The 19,257-nt window shown below is 45.1% G+C and overlaps 1 protein-coding gene and 1 long non-coding RNA gene across 10 annotated transcripts in view; one reads left to right on the top strand and one right to left on the bottom strand.

The window, feature by feature from the left end:
- Positions 1-3,523: 3,523 nt before the first annotated feature.
- CEP350 (centrosomal protein 350) overlaps positions 3,524-19,257 on the bottom strand; it is a 56,344-nt gene continuing 40,610 nt past the window's right edge. For all 9 annotated transcript variants that reach the window (XM_015869621.2, XM_015869620.2, XM_015869618.2 and 6 more), the window contains 7 exons: positions 18,695-18,834; positions 18,032-18,114; positions 14,959-17,255; positions 13,608-14,009; positions 13,375-13,521; positions 12,107-12,229; positions 3,524-7,335 (listed from right to left, as the gene is read on the bottom strand). In XM_015869621.2, coding sequence (XP_015725107.1) covers positions 7,171-7,335; positions 12,107-12,229; positions 13,375-13,521; positions 13,608-14,009; positions 14,959-17,255; positions 18,032-18,114; positions 18,695-18,834 — 3,357 coding nt within the window. In that variant the 3' untranslated portion in view covers positions 3,524-7,170. The remainder of the gene's footprint in view (positions 7,336-12,106; positions 12,230-13,374; positions 13,522-13,607; positions 14,010-14,958; positions 17,256-18,031; positions 18,115-18,694; positions 18,835-19,257) is intronic.
- LOC107317219 lies at positions 8,978-18,699 on the top strand. Its single transcript, XR_001556777.2, has 3 exons — positions 8,978-9,282; positions 14,613-14,643; positions 18,253-18,699. It is a non-coding gene; the product is annotated as an uncharacterized LOC107317219 (long non-coding RNA).

Genomic DNA, 19,257 nt, shown 5'->3' with positions numbered 1-19,257 from the left:
ACAACACAGCGATGGTGCCCGTGAGCCAGGCACGGGGTGTCAGGCCCCGGGGGAGGAACGTGCCCCAAAGGGTCAGCGGTGCCTGCAGACACACGGCACAAAACTGGGATCAAACGCCAAAAGCGGCTGATTCAGACCCCAGGCCCGCGGCACGGCGGCATTAGGGAAATCCCTCGAGGGAAGAGCCTGCTGACGGCACTGCCCTGCACCGTGCCCTGATGTCAGCAGGGTGGCATCCAAAGGGGTCCCACACCCATGGCCACCCCAGCACGTGGCGGGGCACGCAGGGCTGGTGGCTGCCTATGAGGAGCAGTACCTGCATTCAGTACCACCAAGACCCCCGACGTGGCTCCTCCACCCGCAGTGGGGCACTGGGTGCTCACCCACCCGGCTGGAAGGTGCCCATTGCACAGGGCCCCAGGCTGGACGTGGCCCCATACCAACAGCTGGGCCTGCACATTGGGGTGCCCATCGCTCCCCAGGGCTGGGTGCTGGCTGCGGCCCCAGAAAGGCCATTAGCTGCTGGCCCCACCTCGGTGTTAGAGGAGAACTTGCCCTGCTAGAAAAACGAGCCTGCGACAGCCAGGCCTTGCCTTGTCTGGGGAGCACAGGGGCCTTGGCACAGGACACACGGCTCTCCATCATCCAGTGACTGTAAGGCCAAAATCCCACCCCATCTCTGCCCAGGGCAGCTTCTTTTCCTTTATTCTCACTGCGTTGCAGCAGCTTGGGCTTTTCATCTCTGCAGCAAGCTGGGAAGAGCTGGCTCTTCCTTGCAGATTGCCCCCAAAGGCAAAGCAGAGGTTTGGAAACATCCTGCTTGAAGATCGACCTCAGGATAAGTAAGCTGAATTAAAAAACAAATAGAGAAGTGGTAGATGGCTTTGGCTACGCCCTCCCAGCATTGCCTGCTGCTGGTTCCTCCTCCAAAGCCCCGGAGTTCAGTGGGAGGCTCTGGATGTTGTGCTTGGGAACCCATTTCTTTGCAAAGGACTTCAGCATCCGGCTCAGCATCCTTTGCTTTGGGAGGAGATGAGGCCACGAGAGAAGGACCGCTGCCATTGCTCCCATGCAGCAGCTGAGAGGCAGCTCGGGCTCACTAAAGCCCATCAGCTCCCAGATCTCCCTGCCCAGCCAAAGGCAACCGCCTCCAAGTCACACCTTGAGGTGTGGGCTGAGATCCTCAAAGGCAACCGCCACCTCAGTGAAATCATTGGAGCCCTGCAGAACTTGTTCCGTGCGCCCAAATGGGCCGTTCTCGCAGGCACGGAGCTGCTCTGATCCTCCTTGTGTGGGGCTGGGGATCAGACAAGGGAAGGGTAGATGGGCTTTACATATGCAGGTCTTGAACTGCCAGAGAGGAGTCCTGAACGTGCTTTGGAACATGGGAAAGGGCTGATGCTGTCTGATCGTAGAAGCATGGACGTGGCTGTAGAAACCCAATGGCTCAAAGCATCCGGGTAAGACAAGGCAGGAATTTTCCACTTCCCTTTAGTTTTGAATTTCCGGGAACAGGGAGATCCCAAAACGGACTTTCTTCCTTGAAAATTAAAGAACACGTGGCTGCCTAATTGGGATTCCAGGAACTGACTCCAAGAAAAACACGCAGCCGATGCAACACTCACGGCACAACCACGACCGCTGGCATTGCCGTCACCTACAGCGGCCTCGGAAGGGCTGCATGGAGAAGATCCACTGCAGCACACAGGGAACCCAGACAGCACTGCTCACCTGGCAGAGCCCTCACAGACCCACAGAGCCCCTATGGGCCACCACCAGCATCTGGCAGCCGTTGATTTTGTTGATTTCCACCTTTCCGGCCCGAACAACCTGTAATAACAACAGACGCACATGAAATTCTGGGGTGCATTCTCAGGATGTGATGAATGTTCACGCATTCGGTGTCTGCAGAGCAGCAGACCCAGCCCCTGCCTGCTATTTGCCCTCTGCTGATTCATCCCTGCTCTTTTTTGCTGCCCTTTTCAGAGGGCGCTGGCAGCACCCAGATACGTCAGGGCTGGAAACAAAGCTCGGCTCTACCCAAAGTCCCTCCTTATAACTCACTGCCACAACCCAGGATGCACGGGGCAGATGTTTTCCACTCCAGCTCACCTGCCCGGCGTCCAAGGAGCAGATCGGAGGAGGTCACGCCACCCAGGTCTGCCACATCATCATTTGGCAGCTGGTTTAATTGCAGCGCACATAGAACTGTGAGGATGCCACACAGATGACAACGGAGCTCACCTCTGGCTGCAGCCATCCTTCATCACCTCCATAGGGCAACCATGGATCTCAGAGCCCAAGAACCACAGGAAGGTTGGGTTGGAGGGGACCTCAAAGCTCACCCAGTTCCCAGCCCCGCTGTGGGCTGGCTGTCCATTCCCAGCACCACCTCCCAAGGAGGGAGGCACCCAGCAGCCCAGCTCTTCCCTTTGGGAAAGTGGCAGCCTGCCATTGCCCAACATGGGAGTTGCACCAGGGCCGCACGCTGTTGCAGGCTTTGCAAGGGAAAAGTTGTGCAAATGCCCTGGTAGAAAGCCCGTGTCGGAATGGAGCAACACGGAATTGCCAATGAGGAATTAAGTGCCTCGGTGGAGCTGATTACCAGCATCCTGGGCAGGGACAGCAGCGCAGCAGCTTGCTTTGCTTACTTTGCTGGCTGCAAGCAAATCCCTGCCCAAAGATCCAAGATCAAGGAGCAGAATAACTGCAGGGCGAGGAGAGCAGCGTCACGGATGCTCACCTGCTGTTCAATAATGAGCGTGCACCGCTTTGGTTCAGCTTTCGGGCAGCAGGCTCCCACTGCCGTGCTCTGGGCAGCTGTGTTAGCAAACAGCCCCAAACACAGCAGCCGTGGGTGCTGGGAAGCTTGATGAATGCACTCAGCCTCTCACAGCCCACACTGCGGCCGCACCATCCGCTCTTGCACTTGATGATCACACGGCTGTGGTTTGGCACGGCCCCTGGCAGAGCTCGGGTACCTCTCACTTGTTACAGCATTTCCTCTTGCTGGCCAGAAGACAGTTTGCAATCCAAAGGAGAGGAAAGCAGAAAGATCTTGGAGGGGTTCACCAGTAAATGAAGCTTTCAGGGAGCAACGCTGGTCCGGAGATCAGAGCAGCAGAGCTCCTGAGCTGTGAAAACATGGGAAACACAACTCACATGAAACAAGGCTTATGGTCTGGAGAACTGCATCCCAACAGCTCCGGGGTTCTTATACCTTATGTTTTAAAGCCTGTTTTCAATAGACATAAGGAATAATGTTTCTCCTGGCGCCATGACGCGATGCTGTTTTGTGTTTTCGCTTTCATCAGTCAGCTTCAACAACAAGGAAATTCTAATAACGTGTGATTACCATTAAAGCAACTCTAATGGGATTTTGTGGACTGTGATTGGCATCGCAAACACAGCATCAGACAGCAAAGGGGGCGGGCAGGGGACAATCCCCCCAGGACACCCTGAGAGCCAGCAGCCATTTGGGTAATTATAAAGCTTCCATTTCAGAAAGAACCGAGAAACGAGATTAATTTATAAATCAGTTTATTTACAGATTTTGTTCTCTTAAAGTACATTTCAGTTACCAAAGATATTTACACTGGTGTACACAGGGAGCACCCTGGTTATTTTACAGCTCTTAATTACATTAAAAAAACAAAACCCCTTCCACATCCTCGGGTCTGTCTACTGTGCAAAACTGCTCTGGATGTGAACGGCTGCTGGATCTGGCCCGAGGACCAAGCGACCAGGTTATTTACACACACAGTAAACGGGCTTTCCTTTGACTATCTCCACAACACAGTATGTGGGGAGATGGAGCCTCCCCAAAGGCGGCTTTGCAAGGGTATATCAAAAGGCTCCGCAAAGTCGAGGAGATAAACTATGAAATGCAGGTTAATTACAGTATTCCTCTTTCATCTGTATATATTCTTGCGCTCCACGTTTAAATTACAAATAAGTTCAATAGTTTGCTCTTCTCTGTTTTAGTCGGTTTGTAAACACTTCAGATGCACTAAATACCTTCTAAGATGGAACTGCTGCTCTGCTCAGAAGTACTCCGTATTCCTAATGTTCTCAAGGTAGCAAAGGGATATGAAAGTCAGAACCGCGCTCGGTTCCGTGCAGAATAGTCACCTAAAAGGTCTCTACCTCTGTGCTACTGAAGATCTTCTGCAGCTACGCACTTATTCAAGTATTGCAAAAAGCTAAGGCCACTTTATCGAGAAAGGAAAGAGAACAAGATGGGATTTCCCAATCCCTCGTTCCCCCTTGTGAGCAACAAGCCTCTTCCAAGGGGCAGCTGGGCTTTCCCCCGGCACATAGATCCTTCCCACAAGGGAACCACGTCCCCCAGCGCCAGCAGCCGCTGCCTCCAGGAGCTTATAGGAGAACATCTCAGCTCTGTAGCTCCCAATGCGGCTGTGCTAAGATAGCTGAGACCCAGCAGTATCGTCTTGTTCTTCTGTGTATAGGTTGGGAGGGGAGGACATATGGAACTCAGGCTCTGCTCCTAAGGCTCCATGCTCTCCCCGTATCTGTTATCAGACACGACCCGGACAGACCATTGCTTCATCGCAGTCATCACCAAAAGGAACTCAACACAGCTGGGGTGTTGAGCACACACTCGACTCAAAGCAGCCCAACACACGTGAGGTACTGAGAAGATAAATTACCTATGTTCAAGTCTTTTTAGGCTTCCTCCTGTCAAGGATGGTTACCAAAAATAAACGGTGATGTTTGCACAGGAATAAAGCCGTTGTTTATACAGTTTTCTTCTGCCCAACCAGCTGCAGAGACAGCTACTTCTGATGCCTGGCACCCTCCTCAATGGCCACCGTACTCAGGGGGCAGAAGCCAGCTGCATTTCTGATACTCCGGCCATGGAGCTGCATTACAGGTTTCTCCCTTCCCTTTGTAATTGCTACCTATAAAAATAACAATTGCCTCTATTGAAAAAGATACACCCAAGGAAAGGGAATCTGCAGCAGTGACCCAATGGGTGACACCATGCCGGTTAAATGCAGCAGCTTCAGTTTGCTTCTATTTTAAGCAGTCCAGAATTTCACAGTTCAGCATCGTGACACTTCAGATGGACAAGTGAGTCACTCGGGGGGAAAAAAGGCTGAACGTGGCTCCGCCAACACCATTTGACTTTCAGCCAGCCAGGAAGGCAACCACTGCAGGACAGATATGTATATGCCCTATTGGAGCTGTTCCTATAGGCCATTAGCTCCTCTTTGTTCTTCCACTTATTAAGCTTCCATGAATAGGTTCCCCATTAACTCGCAAGTGAGGTGCTGGCAATACTACATCTGAGAGTTTGCTTGGACCTCTGATAAATCCAACGTTTCCCAGTGCTGTCCCTGAAGAATTACCAGTCGCGTGTCCTTGTGCAAAATGCAAATATTCCAATGACAGCTTTCAAACAAAGGAAGTGGAACAGAAAATGTAACAGAGCAGAAGCAGAGGTCTGCACAGTAAAAGCCCAGAAGCCCAAGGACCAAGCAGATGAAGGAACAACGGTACTCCCTCCTTGTTGGCAGCAGCATCTTTATGGGACCTCCTAAAGTGCTTCAGAGCATCTCTCTGCACTCCAGCTGCCCAGAGGATCTGGCTCTCCTCTGCATCTTGTCCCAGGTTAACAGGGGCATCCACTATTAAGGCATCAGCACTCAACCCCAGATTGTCTGCGTCCATCCAAGAAAAACACCAGAATGGGAGAGTCAGATTAGGAAAGAAAACGTGGCAGAAAGACACTGCAGTTCAACCCAGCACTGAATGAAACACACAGTACTGGCTGCCCGTGGCATAGAAGGACTGAGAAAGGAAGGAAACAGATGCAGCAGAGAAGTTTCTCATGAAGCTCAGCCCCCTTAACTCTCCCCTTGTCTCTGGACTGGGTGAAGAGAAGCTCCATTCCTAGTCCTGCCTTCGTTGCCCACCCCAAGTCATTGAGGTTTGGTTCTTCCTTCTGTCCATCTCAAGAAGCTGGAGGATTTGTGCAAAGAATACAGACTCTGGAAGTTCCCACAACAGGTATTTTCTCAAACTCGTCTGTCTCAAAGTATAAGATAGCACAACCAACTGCACAGGACACTCTCCTATAACCCACTTAATAAATTACCTAAAAATAAATTAAAAGAAAAAAAATAATAAAAAAGGCCCACAAGCACAAAACATGCAGACAGTCAAGCACTGCTGTCTTTGGTGAATACACTCTGTTCTCTAAGTTGTTCAAGTAATGGCTTCTCCTATTTATTAGGTGAGCAGAGGGAAGAAAGCTGAGGGTCTGAAGGCCCAATTTTTGCAAGGAAACGTTTGCCACTCCTGCATGTTCCGTGCCTGAGAGAATCCTGAGTATCCGTTGTCTAGGAACAGCTGGTGCTCCAGGAAGTCAAGAAGCGCTACGTGGTTGGAGGAAAGTTGTCCATGGGCTCTTCTTTCACACGTCTGGCTTTAGGCAGCCTCTGTCTTGCTCTGTCTCTGGACTGAAGCATGTTACATCAGAAAAACAGAAGGAATTATTTACTTGAATACAAAAAGCAACATCAGCTGATTCCCCTGGACTGAGTGGCACCATGTCTGGTACCATCTGCAGGAAGAAAGATGAAAAATAACTTCACAGGGAGCGGAATTAACCGGGCTCTGGAGCAGAAGAAATCGATGCACATTGTTAGGGTTGTGGGAGAAGAGGTGTTAAGGTTTTAACACTGTTCAGTACAGTAAATCGTTTATGTCTAAAATTTTTACCAAACCACTTCTTCTCCAAATTATTCACACGTCTTAAGACAACTCTCGCGTTGATGGCTGACAGCCACTCCTGCAAAATAACCAATATCCCAACTCAACCCAACTTTTTCAGAGCACGAGCTGGAAGTCAAAGCCCCAGGCAAAGGGCACAGACAGTTCCATGGCATAACTGCGTTGGCACACAGTCTGAGCACTCCACAACGCAGCCTCAGTGAGGTACCAGCTTGTCCCAGACAACAAATCCAGTGCAAGGTCTCTTGTGGCAGAGGATGCAAATTCAGGTTCCTGTAGTCACATCTGAACCACCTTTAAAACACACATGAGGAAGTCCAGCAGCAGTGCTTGTAGGGTGGAGAGTACCTCAGGAGTCAGAAGGGCCCGTGCCTTAGTGCTTACACAACTACAGGTTTATTTTCGGCACTGTCAGACAAGCAGCCATCTCTGCTGTTTTGCATTTATCTGGTTCAGTACATCAACAGTGTCTCTGATCAGGGTCTCGAAGATCCCATCTGCCAACTGCATCTTGACACACAGTTCATCCTCATCATAGTTCACCCACTGGGCTTCCTCCTCGTGGAGTTCCTGCACCTGAGGGGGTAAAAAGGAAAAAGGGAAACAAAAGGAAGCGTTACAACTCTGTTGCTCTAGGATAATACCACCTGCAAAGTTCCAAAGCCAGACACAAGCAGTTCCCATCTGCCAACAACACACCTGCCTTTGCAAGAGGTTACAGGAAACGCTTGGAGCAGCACAATGGACACAGCTCTGTTTGAACCAGGCTGTTCCACTGTATGAATGTTACCCTTCTACCCGCTTTGACCACAGTTTGTTTCATAGGGTTTCATATTCCTGACCAAGTTTTTCACTTGAAAGAACTCGGCTAATGGGATATTTGTGCCCAACAGCACAGGCTCCATTAGGAAGTCCCTAATTGCCTACTTGTAAGATGCTGATTTTATGCAGCTTAATCTGGTATGGAACCACACAAAGGGCTCCAAAAGGGGGAGAAGAAGAGACTTTACTTCAGTCCAGATTATTTGAGTAAGAACTGGAAAACCTGAAGGAATTTACTGACTTTACTCCAATGCTTCTATATGGGAAGAGAAAATACTGGTATGGATTATATGGTCGAATTAAATTCATTTGCATAGACAATGTCATGCTTCATTGGCTCTGACATCATGAATACAAAATGAATCTTGTACTACTTCAGCCCAAAGAATAACTCAATGGCTATTTATGTCCTTTTAAACTGCTGCCCACTGTTTGCTGGCAAAGAGGTGTTTTAATAACAGAGGTATACAATAAACTCTTATCAGCGGTGTCTCCAAACTGCCCATCTCCAATTAAGCTTATAAAAAACATGTATTAGTGACTATGATAACATTACAGATACATCCTAACCAAGTTCAAATTTTCCCAAAAGAAAGAAGAGTGGATACAAACACTGTTCATTTTTAAATGCCAAAGAACACCAGCTTAAGGCTCTTCCTCTGCTCATCTTCAGCACAAAGCTCCTCTGACCACACACCTCAAGCTCTGAACTCCAAACACTTTTGTTAGCCACTTAAAGAGGGCCAGACATCTAGGTGCTGCTGAGAGCCTTAAAGCACACTGAATACCCACTAATCCAGCATCAATATGTAACGTGCTGTTATCTCAAACAGTACAAGCCCCAACACTCAGCCCCACAATACAACAGCCCCAACACAACAGCCTCAACACTTCCTCCCTTTTATCCGAAACCAAACCATGCAGAAACTCATCTGTTCTGAAAGTGACAGCTGCTGTAGCATAATGATAACTCAATAACCCAAACACAGCATGAAGCCCAAGAACGGGCTGCACTGGGAACCCCAGGGAACCTGCATTGCTGTCATGGTTCTTAGCTGTTTGTAAGGCCTCACACACAGGTTTTCAGCCTGACAGCTCTTTTCTGCTTCTCCCTGGAGAAGTAACAATACTGGCAACCAAACTTTGAATACGTGTCCTAGGTGAAAAACAGATTAAACTGAGGAAGCTAACAAGAGGCAGATAACTGGGTATAAGTTTGTTTCAGGCAAACCCCACACAGACTTACGTCTCTGGCAGAAGCTTGCTGCCTGCAACCCATATGTGCTGGCTGTGTGTTCAGATAAGCCCTGAGCAAACAAAAAAGGGGAATGTCCCATACCCTCTCATTAATAAAAAGGCGTAAGACAAGCACCAATTGGGAGGCAGATCACGTGTTGCGTGCCTGTAAAGAAACCATTTAGATGAGGAAAGGGAGGAGATAAGGATCCTGAAAAGAAAGGACTGTGCCAAAAAGAAGGGTTTCCAAGCAGCAGAAGAGGTCCTGGAAAGAAAACCGGAGTCTCAAAAAGGAAGCAGTGAAGATCCTGGCTGTTAGGAAGATCCTGGTGAGAAGGAGATGGGTGGAGACCAGTGCCAGCAGACCTTGCCCCAGGACTGGTACCTGGAGCAGCTGCCCACTGCCAGCTGACACAGCTCCCTGCTGGATTTCCCCAGGCCAGCAGCAACCTCCCTGCTGGGAAGGTAAGTCCAGACCTCACAAAGTGAACACGGGTTGGAAGCAAGTAAAACAACTAGGTGGGTTAGAAGCTGTAATTTTGTTAGCTCTTAAGCAAACCCCAACATCCAGACTCACTGTAAGCTGCTGTTTACTCTGCCTCACCCATAACAACGTGATGGAACACTGCTTTTACTGTATCACGGGAGGAGAATGTGATGCATAAGAAACAAGTACATGGGAAAGGACTAGTTAACTTGATACAAGCAGAGAAAATCTGCATGTTCAACAGCATCAGAGACATCAAGAAAACCAGTATAAATGATTGGTTTTCTCTTGTTTCTATCATGCCCTTCTTTCTCTGAGGCACATGGCACAATTTCCTTTGGTATTAGCAGGACTTCCTTGAAAATACTTTTGGAAGGTGCAATGTGCAGCTGCAGGCTGGTCTCATTTACAGCGTATTCAGAACATGTGTGGAGCTTATCACGCTGCTTTGTAGTTCTAGCTGAAGACATCTGAGCCAAGGCAGTTTCAGCTGCTTTGTTGATCCATTTACCACAAACTGCTTCTAGGCAACTGAGACATTGTCAGAGAATGGGTTGGAAGGGACCCAAGGTTCCCCCCAGCCCCACCTTGCCGTGGCATGGCTGCCTCCCAGCAGCTCAGGCTGCCCAGGGCCCATGGATGGCGTGGCCTGGGGCACGTCCAGTGAAGAGGAACCCAAAGCTCTGGGTAGCAGTGCCAGTGTCTCACCATGCCTGAGAAATGAATGCATTCAGAACATCTGACCTAAATTTTCCCTCTTTCAGCCTAAAGCCATTCCCCTTCGTTCTATCACTATCAGACCATGTACAAAGTCAGTCCCCTCCTGCATTAATATTTGCAAAGTAAACAACAGTTTGAAAGAGCATTTAGGAGACTAGAAGTAACAGAAAACCCAGAAATAAACCACTGCCTTGGAAGAATGCCCACATGAGGATGGCAGGCAGGTGCCTTCTTGCAGCACTGTGCTCTTGGTGCTCAGAAATAAGATACACAAATGTACACAAGAGCAGGCTTTGATTCTCTTCTTACAGTAGGACTTCCATCGGACATCACAAAAGTGGGCTTTCTCTGATGAAGGCAGCCCGATAGGAACAGCTTTGCTTTGTCACAGAGTTTAAAATCACACAGACAGAAATCTTTTAGCCCTTGAGTGGATAGGCCGGAAGATTGAGTACTTTTCTGCACTCTCTTGACAGGGTTCAAAAACTAAACATATCGGTTTGGCAGTATCATGTGAGCTTTACTTTCTCAAGTTCGGGATAAAAGAAAAGGGATGGCAGGTCAGCATGGGAAAAGCAACAGCTGAGTTTGTTCTAGCCCTGTGCAAACAAACTGGCAGAAGGTTTTGGCTGAAGACCCAAGTGGAAAAAGAGGAGTGAAAACAGCCTATTGTTAGTACCTGAACTTAAATAAAGAGGACTGGAGGGCTCTCACTATGTATTAAAAAAGGTTTTGAAAGATGTAGGAAGTGCTGATGGACACCCAAACGTGGCACTTCTGCTTAGGTGTATATTTAAGATTCTCCCATGGAGCACAGATAGATTACACAAGAGAAAGCTGGCAATATGAAAGGGACACAAGAGGAAGAAAAACAAACATCTAAACCTTCCTTATCTTGATTTGAAACCAAGTCATTTTTTCATAAAAGTGAAGCTCCTGTGCTTGTTTACTGAAAGTAAAGATTTGCTGTAGATGTCAATAGCTGAAGCAACTGTCCTGCAGACCAGCAAACACTTGTAACAAACTCTATTACAAATTCATAGGAGATAGATTGAATCATAGAATCCTTAAAGTTGCTATTCTGATCTCTGGGTCTGCACACAAATTGCACACCAGACTGTCTGAACTTGCAACTTATTCCATCTAAAGCACTTTGGATGCCTTCAACTGAATGGATTTTTCCCAGTTAGGAAACTTTCTTTCTAGGTGTGACTCAAAGAAATTAGGAGCATGCATTAAATCAAGCGTAATGGTTCAACTATTAACTCTCCCCTGGATCTTAGCATAGGACTTTTTTGCACACACTATGAACAGCTTCCATAGTTCAGAATCAAGAGTAGGACATGCAGGTCCTACATCTAAACATTTTATTTACATACATTCCACATTGTCCCTATGGAAAAAGCCTATGTAGGAAACCTGGGCAATTAAAAGACCACACAACCCATGACCTAAAGTTACTTATGTGTGCGTGTGCGTGGAATCAATTTCAGGCATAATTAAGTGAAGCATGGTGTTAATGACAACTCATATTCCCAAGCAGAACCTTCACCATCATTACAGCCAATAAAGATGTTAATCATCCTGCAGTATAAGCCAACAAGTAACCTTCCAAAACTAGTACACACCAGATAAGCTCTATCTTACACAGCTTTAACACTTTGTATTTAAGTCTCTGCCCAGTGGCAGATGCATTCATTAGCTATGCCAAGTGCTACAAGAGCAGCACTCATGTTCATTGCTTAGCAAACAACAAAGAACCCAAAGAAAAAGTTTGTTCTCAGTCAACTGTTCCCATGCAAATTCATGCCTTAAACCTCTGTCAGTGTGCAAGTCTATCCTCCAGCCAAATCCAATAGATCTGTACTGAATTCACTCAATCTCCTCACTTCATTGGTAACAGACCTGATGTTTGTTTTACTTTGTTTTGACAAGTGTGCTCTCTAAAATGAAACACCTATCAAGATCTCTTGCATGCTCTGCATTCCATAAATACTACGATCAAATCTGAAAAATATGATCGTGCCATACTTCAGACCGAAGGACAGTATCTGACATGACTGCCTTTCTTTATCCACTCACCAGTATCTGATCCACTCTGTCTTGTTTCTTCCGTCCAAATTTAATCGTCTTCTGCCAGTCTGTTTTGTTATTAGTCTCTTTCTTTAGACTGAAAAGCTTCAGTACTTCAGCTGTAATGAAATTCTAGAGAACAGAAAAATGAGAGTTAATAATATTTGAGCAAAGCAATGACAAGTATACATGAAGTACTTACCCTAAATCAGACTACAGAAAGCATAGCAGGCTTCTGTTTAGCCAAGGGACACATAATGGATCAAGAAAGTTACAGCAAAGTCTTTGAGGCAGACTTACACAGGCAGCAGGTATTAAATTCAGTAGTGGGGAAAAAAAAAGGCACCCTCTTCTGAGACAACAGTCTTGATAACAAGAACTTCCAGTTAAACAGTACAGCAAACAGGAGATGATGACCATTCATTTTGCAGGAAGATATTAAAGAAAAGTAGAGTGGGAGTTTGGCATCCCTGTCCTGTGCTCCTTCCCTCCTCTGTGATATGCTTTTTGAAAGTGCTCTCAACTAAGAAGTTGATGTAGATACTACTTTGAACTTTTACAGAGAGCTAATGTGCTTTATCTGCAGACAATTAATCAAAATACAGTAAAAAAAACATCAGAAGAAACAGTATAGTACTCATTTACGTCCTGATGAGCTGCACTGAAGTTCTTTGTCAGGCACTCTCAGAGTGTCTTCCTAACAAGCCACCCTACAGGTTCAACTTTGTCCTATAGTCTGAATTTGCCTTTTTGATGTTTTGTCCTTTTTCTGAGCACTCCCACCAGCAACAGGAGACCTCACGAGGCTTGCCAAACACAGCAATACTCTCACAAGTCATATTTTGGATTAACCTGGGCAACTCCCAACTGTCCTCAGTGAGGTTGGCACAGGTACATCTCGGTAAAGAACAGTAATCCAGCTCATCGCATTTGGCCCAACCCTACAGTTGGATCCATGCCATTATACCCAAAATACAGTGTTCCACTGAAATCTGCTAAAGCAGCAGTCTGCCAGCACACCAGCTCCGAAAGACCAAGGACATCCTGTCAGTTGAAAGCTGTAGTTTAAAAGCAGCTAGTATCAGCCAAAAGACTGGAAGGCAAATCTGTTGAGTGAAACAGACCGTTCTGACAAACTCTTACAGGTCTGTAATCTCATTTATCTTCTCAACACATCTTCTATGGTACATACCCCTTATGACCTTCTAACTTTCAGACAATTGTCAATAAAGTATTTTCCATCTCATCTTCCCTGTATGATGAGCATTTCTTCCTACCTTGATCTCACCCAAGTTCTTTGGATTCCTCACTCGGCGAAAATAAGCAGATGAAATCCTATGTGGTTTCATCCAAACAGGTTGATTTAGATTGGGATCCTCAGCAAAGATTTCTCCAAAGATCTCTCTCGTTAAATCAAATACCACCTTAACAGGTAAGAAATAAGAGTTAAGGCTTCTGTGCTTCACAGTAACACTTCAAAGGACAAAAGTAAAACTTCTGTATACTGTACCTTTTTATAGACGTGCTTGTTTATTGAGTCTGCGTCCTGCTCTTTGATAGTACTACTAAAGTCAGTGTGAGAGCTGAAACTTTGAAGATCACGACCCAGCTCTTTCAGTTTCCAGAGTTCTTCAGCTGCTGCATGCACCAGCCTTTCCACCTCTACTGCAATATCAGGGACTGCCAAAGGCTCCTCACATGGCTTTGGTGGAACTTTCTGTGATTCTACCTTGGGCAGCACCTCTGGTTCCTCGGCTTGCTTCTGCTGGACTTTATGGGAACTTAGGCCATAGTCCTCATCAAACCAGTCTTGTTCATCTCCCAGCACATTCAGGAACTCGCGATTGAACTCCAGCTCCGCCAGCCTCTTGGCAAGCTCTTCCTGACCACTGGCACCAAACACTGGGCTCTCCTGTGAATTGCAGGAGAGTAAATTTAAATACAGCATCGCATTCTTGTCTACCAGATATTCAGCTTGGATTTTCAAACACTTTACTGACGGGTTATATGTGCACAACTACTTTTAAATTCTCTCAACAATAACAAACAACCCACAGGGAAGTTAGAGATGCTTCAACTAAAATGCCTGGGACTCTGAATGCTTTCAGAGGACTCTCACAGAGCTTAAAATGACTGCATTCCTGACCAACTGTCTGTCTTAATGTTCATCTGTTTATGAAAGGATGAGTAGCTTAAAAAGTGATAATGTGACATACAACTTTTTACTTCGCTTACCAGCACTCTCAGATCTACATTATCAGCCTAAAAGCTTTTAGCAGATGATGGCTGTTCTAGTGACTGAGCAGTGCTCACAATGGTGAAATGAGCTGAAGCTTTCTGTGATAATATATTGAGACAGGTTTACTAGGATCTTTAGCAAAGGCCAAGTCCTAAATCTGTTTCATTAATGGCTGTTCCAAGGAAGCCTGAACTTCCACTGCTCATGATATATTAGTTCTGCAGATAGAGCAGTCTGACAATTTAATGATCTCTATAGCAACTAATTCTTTTACAGGATGATTACTTCAGATCAAGAATAGAGAGAGGTAAGTTTACAGTCTACTGTAATTTTGACTTTTTTAGAATAAAGACCATGAAAATGAACATGTAGCAGAATGCAATCTAAATGAAGTGTTTTTCATTTTCATGTGCCATAATCTGTCTTTATGTCTGTGGGGATGCTAAAGTGAGTCGTGAACCAGGAAACACCACAGCATGCATTACACAGACATACAAACAATCATCACATCAGTGAACAGAACTTGTGAGAAAACAAACTGCTGCCACATTGCCATTCTTCAGGTTCTACAATCCAAGGAATCATTGGCTCTTAAAATCAGAGCAAGGTGTCTGTTACTTACCGGTCTGGGGCACATATCTGGGGAAGAAAGTTCTTCTCTGTCATCTTCCAAGTCCGAACTTATAAAAAAATTGTCCAGCCCATCAGGAATCTGCTCTTCTACCTGCTGGATTGGGGTACTGCATCGCTCCCTCGCTTCACAGAGCTCCAGGTTGCTGAGCTGGATTTTCTCATTCCTGTTCTTCTTTATTTGCTGTAATTGGTTGACTGTGTCTTTCACAACATCTTTAAGCAGAATGTCTGTAAGCAAATTGACCTTTTCCAGTTGGTTTTTGGACTTCTCTTCCTCTTTACACGGTATTTTAAGTTGAGCTTCTAATTGGTTCTTTTCTTTTGTTAGCAAATCCAGAAGCGGAGTTGCAGGCTTCTCCACAACTCCAGGAGAGAGGTCATTTAACTTCTCACAACATTCTTCACCCAGTGTTTTCTGTCTCTCCAGTTTTTCAGAAAAGTAATCTAAGATGTCATCCAATGGAACACTGGAAATCTTATCTGCGAAATCAGAAATGGGAGGAGTAAGGCTAGTCTCCTCTGTTACAGCGTGCTTCAGATAAGCCACCACAGACTGTTCTTGGGCAGAGGATATGGCAACTCCAGAAATTTTTATGCCATTTGCTTTGGAAAATGAGACCTCATCAATGCTTTCTTCAGACAAGGATTCTGTAACAGATTTGTCTGCAACAGAACAAGTCTCTGTTGAACTGCTGCTCTGTCTTTCATCTTCCTCGTTAATTTTAGAAGTTTCTTTGTCTTTCTGCTCATCTTCATGTTTCTCCTCCAGTCTATCATCAAAGAATGAGTCTTCATACTCACATGCATCTAAATAGCTATCAAAACCTTCTGTAATATGAGAGATTTTTTGGGGAGGAGCAAAAATACCGTGTTTTTCTTTGCAATCAAAATATTTAATACCATCGTAAGTTCCATTATTGTTCCCTTCAGGCTTATCCAACTCCACACCAGCCCAAAACCCTTTGGCAAACTTAGTTGCACCTTTGAACCGCAATGTCCCAGGTTGGACTTGACTTACGAGTACCCTATCGCCTACGCTGAAGTTTGGCAAACCATCAATTTCTTCTGTCACTGAAACAGAGGGCCACGGTGGTGACTGAACGGTGGCCTCATCTTTTTCCACATCTCTGCACTCAGCAGTTTCTGTAAGTTCTGCTGGGGATTTAAGTTCTAATAACCTATCTGAATACACGCTGCTGGAGATAGAAGGAGATCCACCGCTGAGGCATTCACTGATTTCATCATCACTGCCAGGGCTGGTGGATCTGCTTACGCTGGTTTGCGTGAGCTCGGACTGCTCTTTCAGTGACTGAGAGTCCCCGTTAGGTAAGGAAGGAGATGATTCAAAATCATCTTTGTATTCTTCCTCAGCAAGTGCCTCTTCAATTGGTGGCTGTTTTCCAAAGGAGGATCCTTCAAGGTCTTCAATGTATGGTGACTTCTTTTGACTACACAGATGTTCTGAAAGTAAATAATCTTCCTCTGCTGGTATGCTCAGTTTGTGAGAAGATTCTTCTACATTCAGTGACTGAAAGTCCTGTTCAGGTGGGCAAGGAGATGATTCAAAATCATCTTTGTATTCTTCCTCAGCAAGTGCCTCTTCAATTGGTGGCTGTTTCCCGAAGGAAGATCCTTCGAGGTCTTCAACGTATGATGACTTCTTTTGATTACACAGACGTTCTGAAAGTAAATCATCCTTTTCCACTGCTGATATGCTCAGTTTGTGAGAAGGTTCTTCTACATTTGGGACAGTTACAGCATCTTGGTCTGCCAGTCTCTCATCTAAGTCTTCTTCCCCACCATGAAGGCTTTCCACAGCCAAACAAAAAGGTTCCTTTAGAGAGGGCTCATTTTCAGAATCAAGGATTTTCTTTGGAAGGATGTCCAGTGATCTCTCTGGTGCTTTATCTAGTGTCAACAAGACATCAGAATGCTCTGAAGAGTTCACCGAAAGTTCTTGAGAATCGTCAAGCTCATTTTCCTCTGATTGTATGTATTCCAAGTCTTCCGATATCTCAGAATTAGGACTGAGGACAGCCTCTTCCTTGGATACACTTTCCACAATGCTTACTAACCCATGGGATTTCCCGCTTATGTCTTTTACATCTTTGAGAAGAGATGATGAGGACACATTCTCTAGGGAATCACCAGAGCCTGCTCTGCAAGTATTTGGTGGCATTGAAACTGCCAAAGATGTTCCACAAGGTTCTTCTGTGTGAACATTTGTCACAGCCTCCTCCTTAGCGTGCAAAGACACAGATCTTTCAGTCTGTGATGATACAGCATCTTGAAGGAAAACAGAAAGTGAGTCACAACGTGTGGTACAGTCCACATTATCTTAGAGAACATTGCAACCATAGGCAACAAATTTAAACATCAGGTTTCCACCCTGAAAAATACAAAATGATGTCTTGGAAACAGGGATTTCTACCTGGCCTATGAATACAGGCAACGTTCATCCATTTCCAAGGTTCCACCACTTCTTTTTTCCCTCCTAATTCTGTTCCTTTTATTGGCATTTTATAACACTATACAATACTGAGCCCACAATAAGGGGTCTGCAATGTGATATAATAGAAGGTATTCCTGTCCATAGCAGGGTTATTTAAACTAGATGACTTTTTAAAGGTTCCTTCCAACCCAGACCAATCTACAATTCTATAAAAGCAACAAAGAAACCTGTTCTTAAACAACTACTTCTCAAGCTGCCATTATTTTTGTTTCCTTATTTTCCTCAAATGATAAAGGAACAAGAAACAAAGCAAAAAGGGTGACAGATAATTATAGTTTTATAAGAACCTCAACAGGAATAAAACTAAATACTGAATATTCAGGAAACAGCAAAAGCAGAAGCCTACTAAATAGGAATAACAAAGCATGAACAAAAAAACAATACCTACTTATAGTACACAACTATAATGTAACAATAAATGCTGCATAATTGAGTGGTTTTATTTTTTAAATGAACCCCTTCCTGAATCAAGAAGTAAAACATTAAACAAGTTTAAAATAGTCAGGCTTCAATATCTTCACCTGTAGTACTGATTTTTCCAGCTACATACCTCCGTGCTCTGCAATGGATTCCAAAGATGCTCTTGATCTCTCTGATTCAGTCAGTGATTTCCAGTTTTTAGCTGCCTCCGACCTAAATTTGAAAAATCAAACTGAGTGAACTGAGAGTATTCAGGGTTTTTGGGCTGTTGTTTTTAACAAATTAAAATAGAAATACAAGCATGTCATAACACACTACTGAAACTAAACTTTCTTTTTTTTTTTTTTTAAGAAAAAATGAACTAAAATTGCACCATCTGCTGGAGAAAATGAAACACCTAAAATATTGTAGGAAGTGAAAAAGTCAATTGAATCGTCTGCCTTTTAAAACAGAAGATCCAAACCAAGTTTAAGCTGCAAAGATGGATGGTTTACCTAAGTAATTCAAACAACCATTTCGCAAATTCTCACTCAATCAAAAGTTGTTACTCAGGAAGAACTTGGAAAGAAGATCTGAGAGGCTGGGCAGGACAGGAATGAGATATGATTACAGGGACAGTGCATCTTAGCTTCTTTAGGTCTGATGCGATCAGTACATATGTTGGCAGCACACTGTCATAGTCCCATGTTTGAGAAAGAGCACTGTGGAAGTGCTTTCGTTGCACAAATGATTTCTTCTCTAACAGGACTCTGTTGGTTTCAGAATAATCTCAGACAGAAGAAATCCCATTTACCTATGGAGTGGTCGTGCCTTGATCTTAAGTTTTTCAGCAGCAGCAGAGGATGGAATTTTAATCTGAGGTTTGGCTGTGGGTGATGCCTCCAGATCTTGGCTCAGTTCTGCTTCAGTCTTCTTGATAAACTCATCATATGACTGAGCAAGAGAAACAGTTACGGCTGTTAAAGAACTAAACCATAACAACAAACAAAACTTACCAAATAAATAATTCCCATTCTCAAATGCTTAAGGACACACAGTTTCTCTATAAAACAATCTGCTTAACTTCCTAAGGCTCCATAGCTGTGAAGCCCACTGTCAAAATCAAATTACATGAGCAACATTCATGAGCAACCCAAGCTGAGATACTAATGTGTGCCCCCCTGAATACTGCTCCAAAGCACATGGTTTTGCCTCAAAGACAACGGTTCATTACTGAAAACAGCTAATCAGCTAAAACACAGCCATGTCACCGCTGCAGTAATGTGTCTTTCACAGCTGTTCACACAATAGTTAGCCAGCAATATGTATACTGTAATGAATTATTCACAACTAACAGTCTTGGCTTTCACTTTACCC

Source organism: Coturnix japonica, chromosome 8, assembly GCF_001577835.2.
Source record: "Coturnix japonica isolate 7356 chromosome 8, Coturnix japonica 2.1, whole genome shotgun sequence".
Taxonomy (NCBI): Eukaryota; Metazoa; Chordata; class Aves; order Galliformes; family Phasianidae; genus Coturnix; species Coturnix japonica.
Note: the sequence above shows the minus strand (reverse complement) of the source record. Positions and strands in the feature narration are given on the sequence as shown.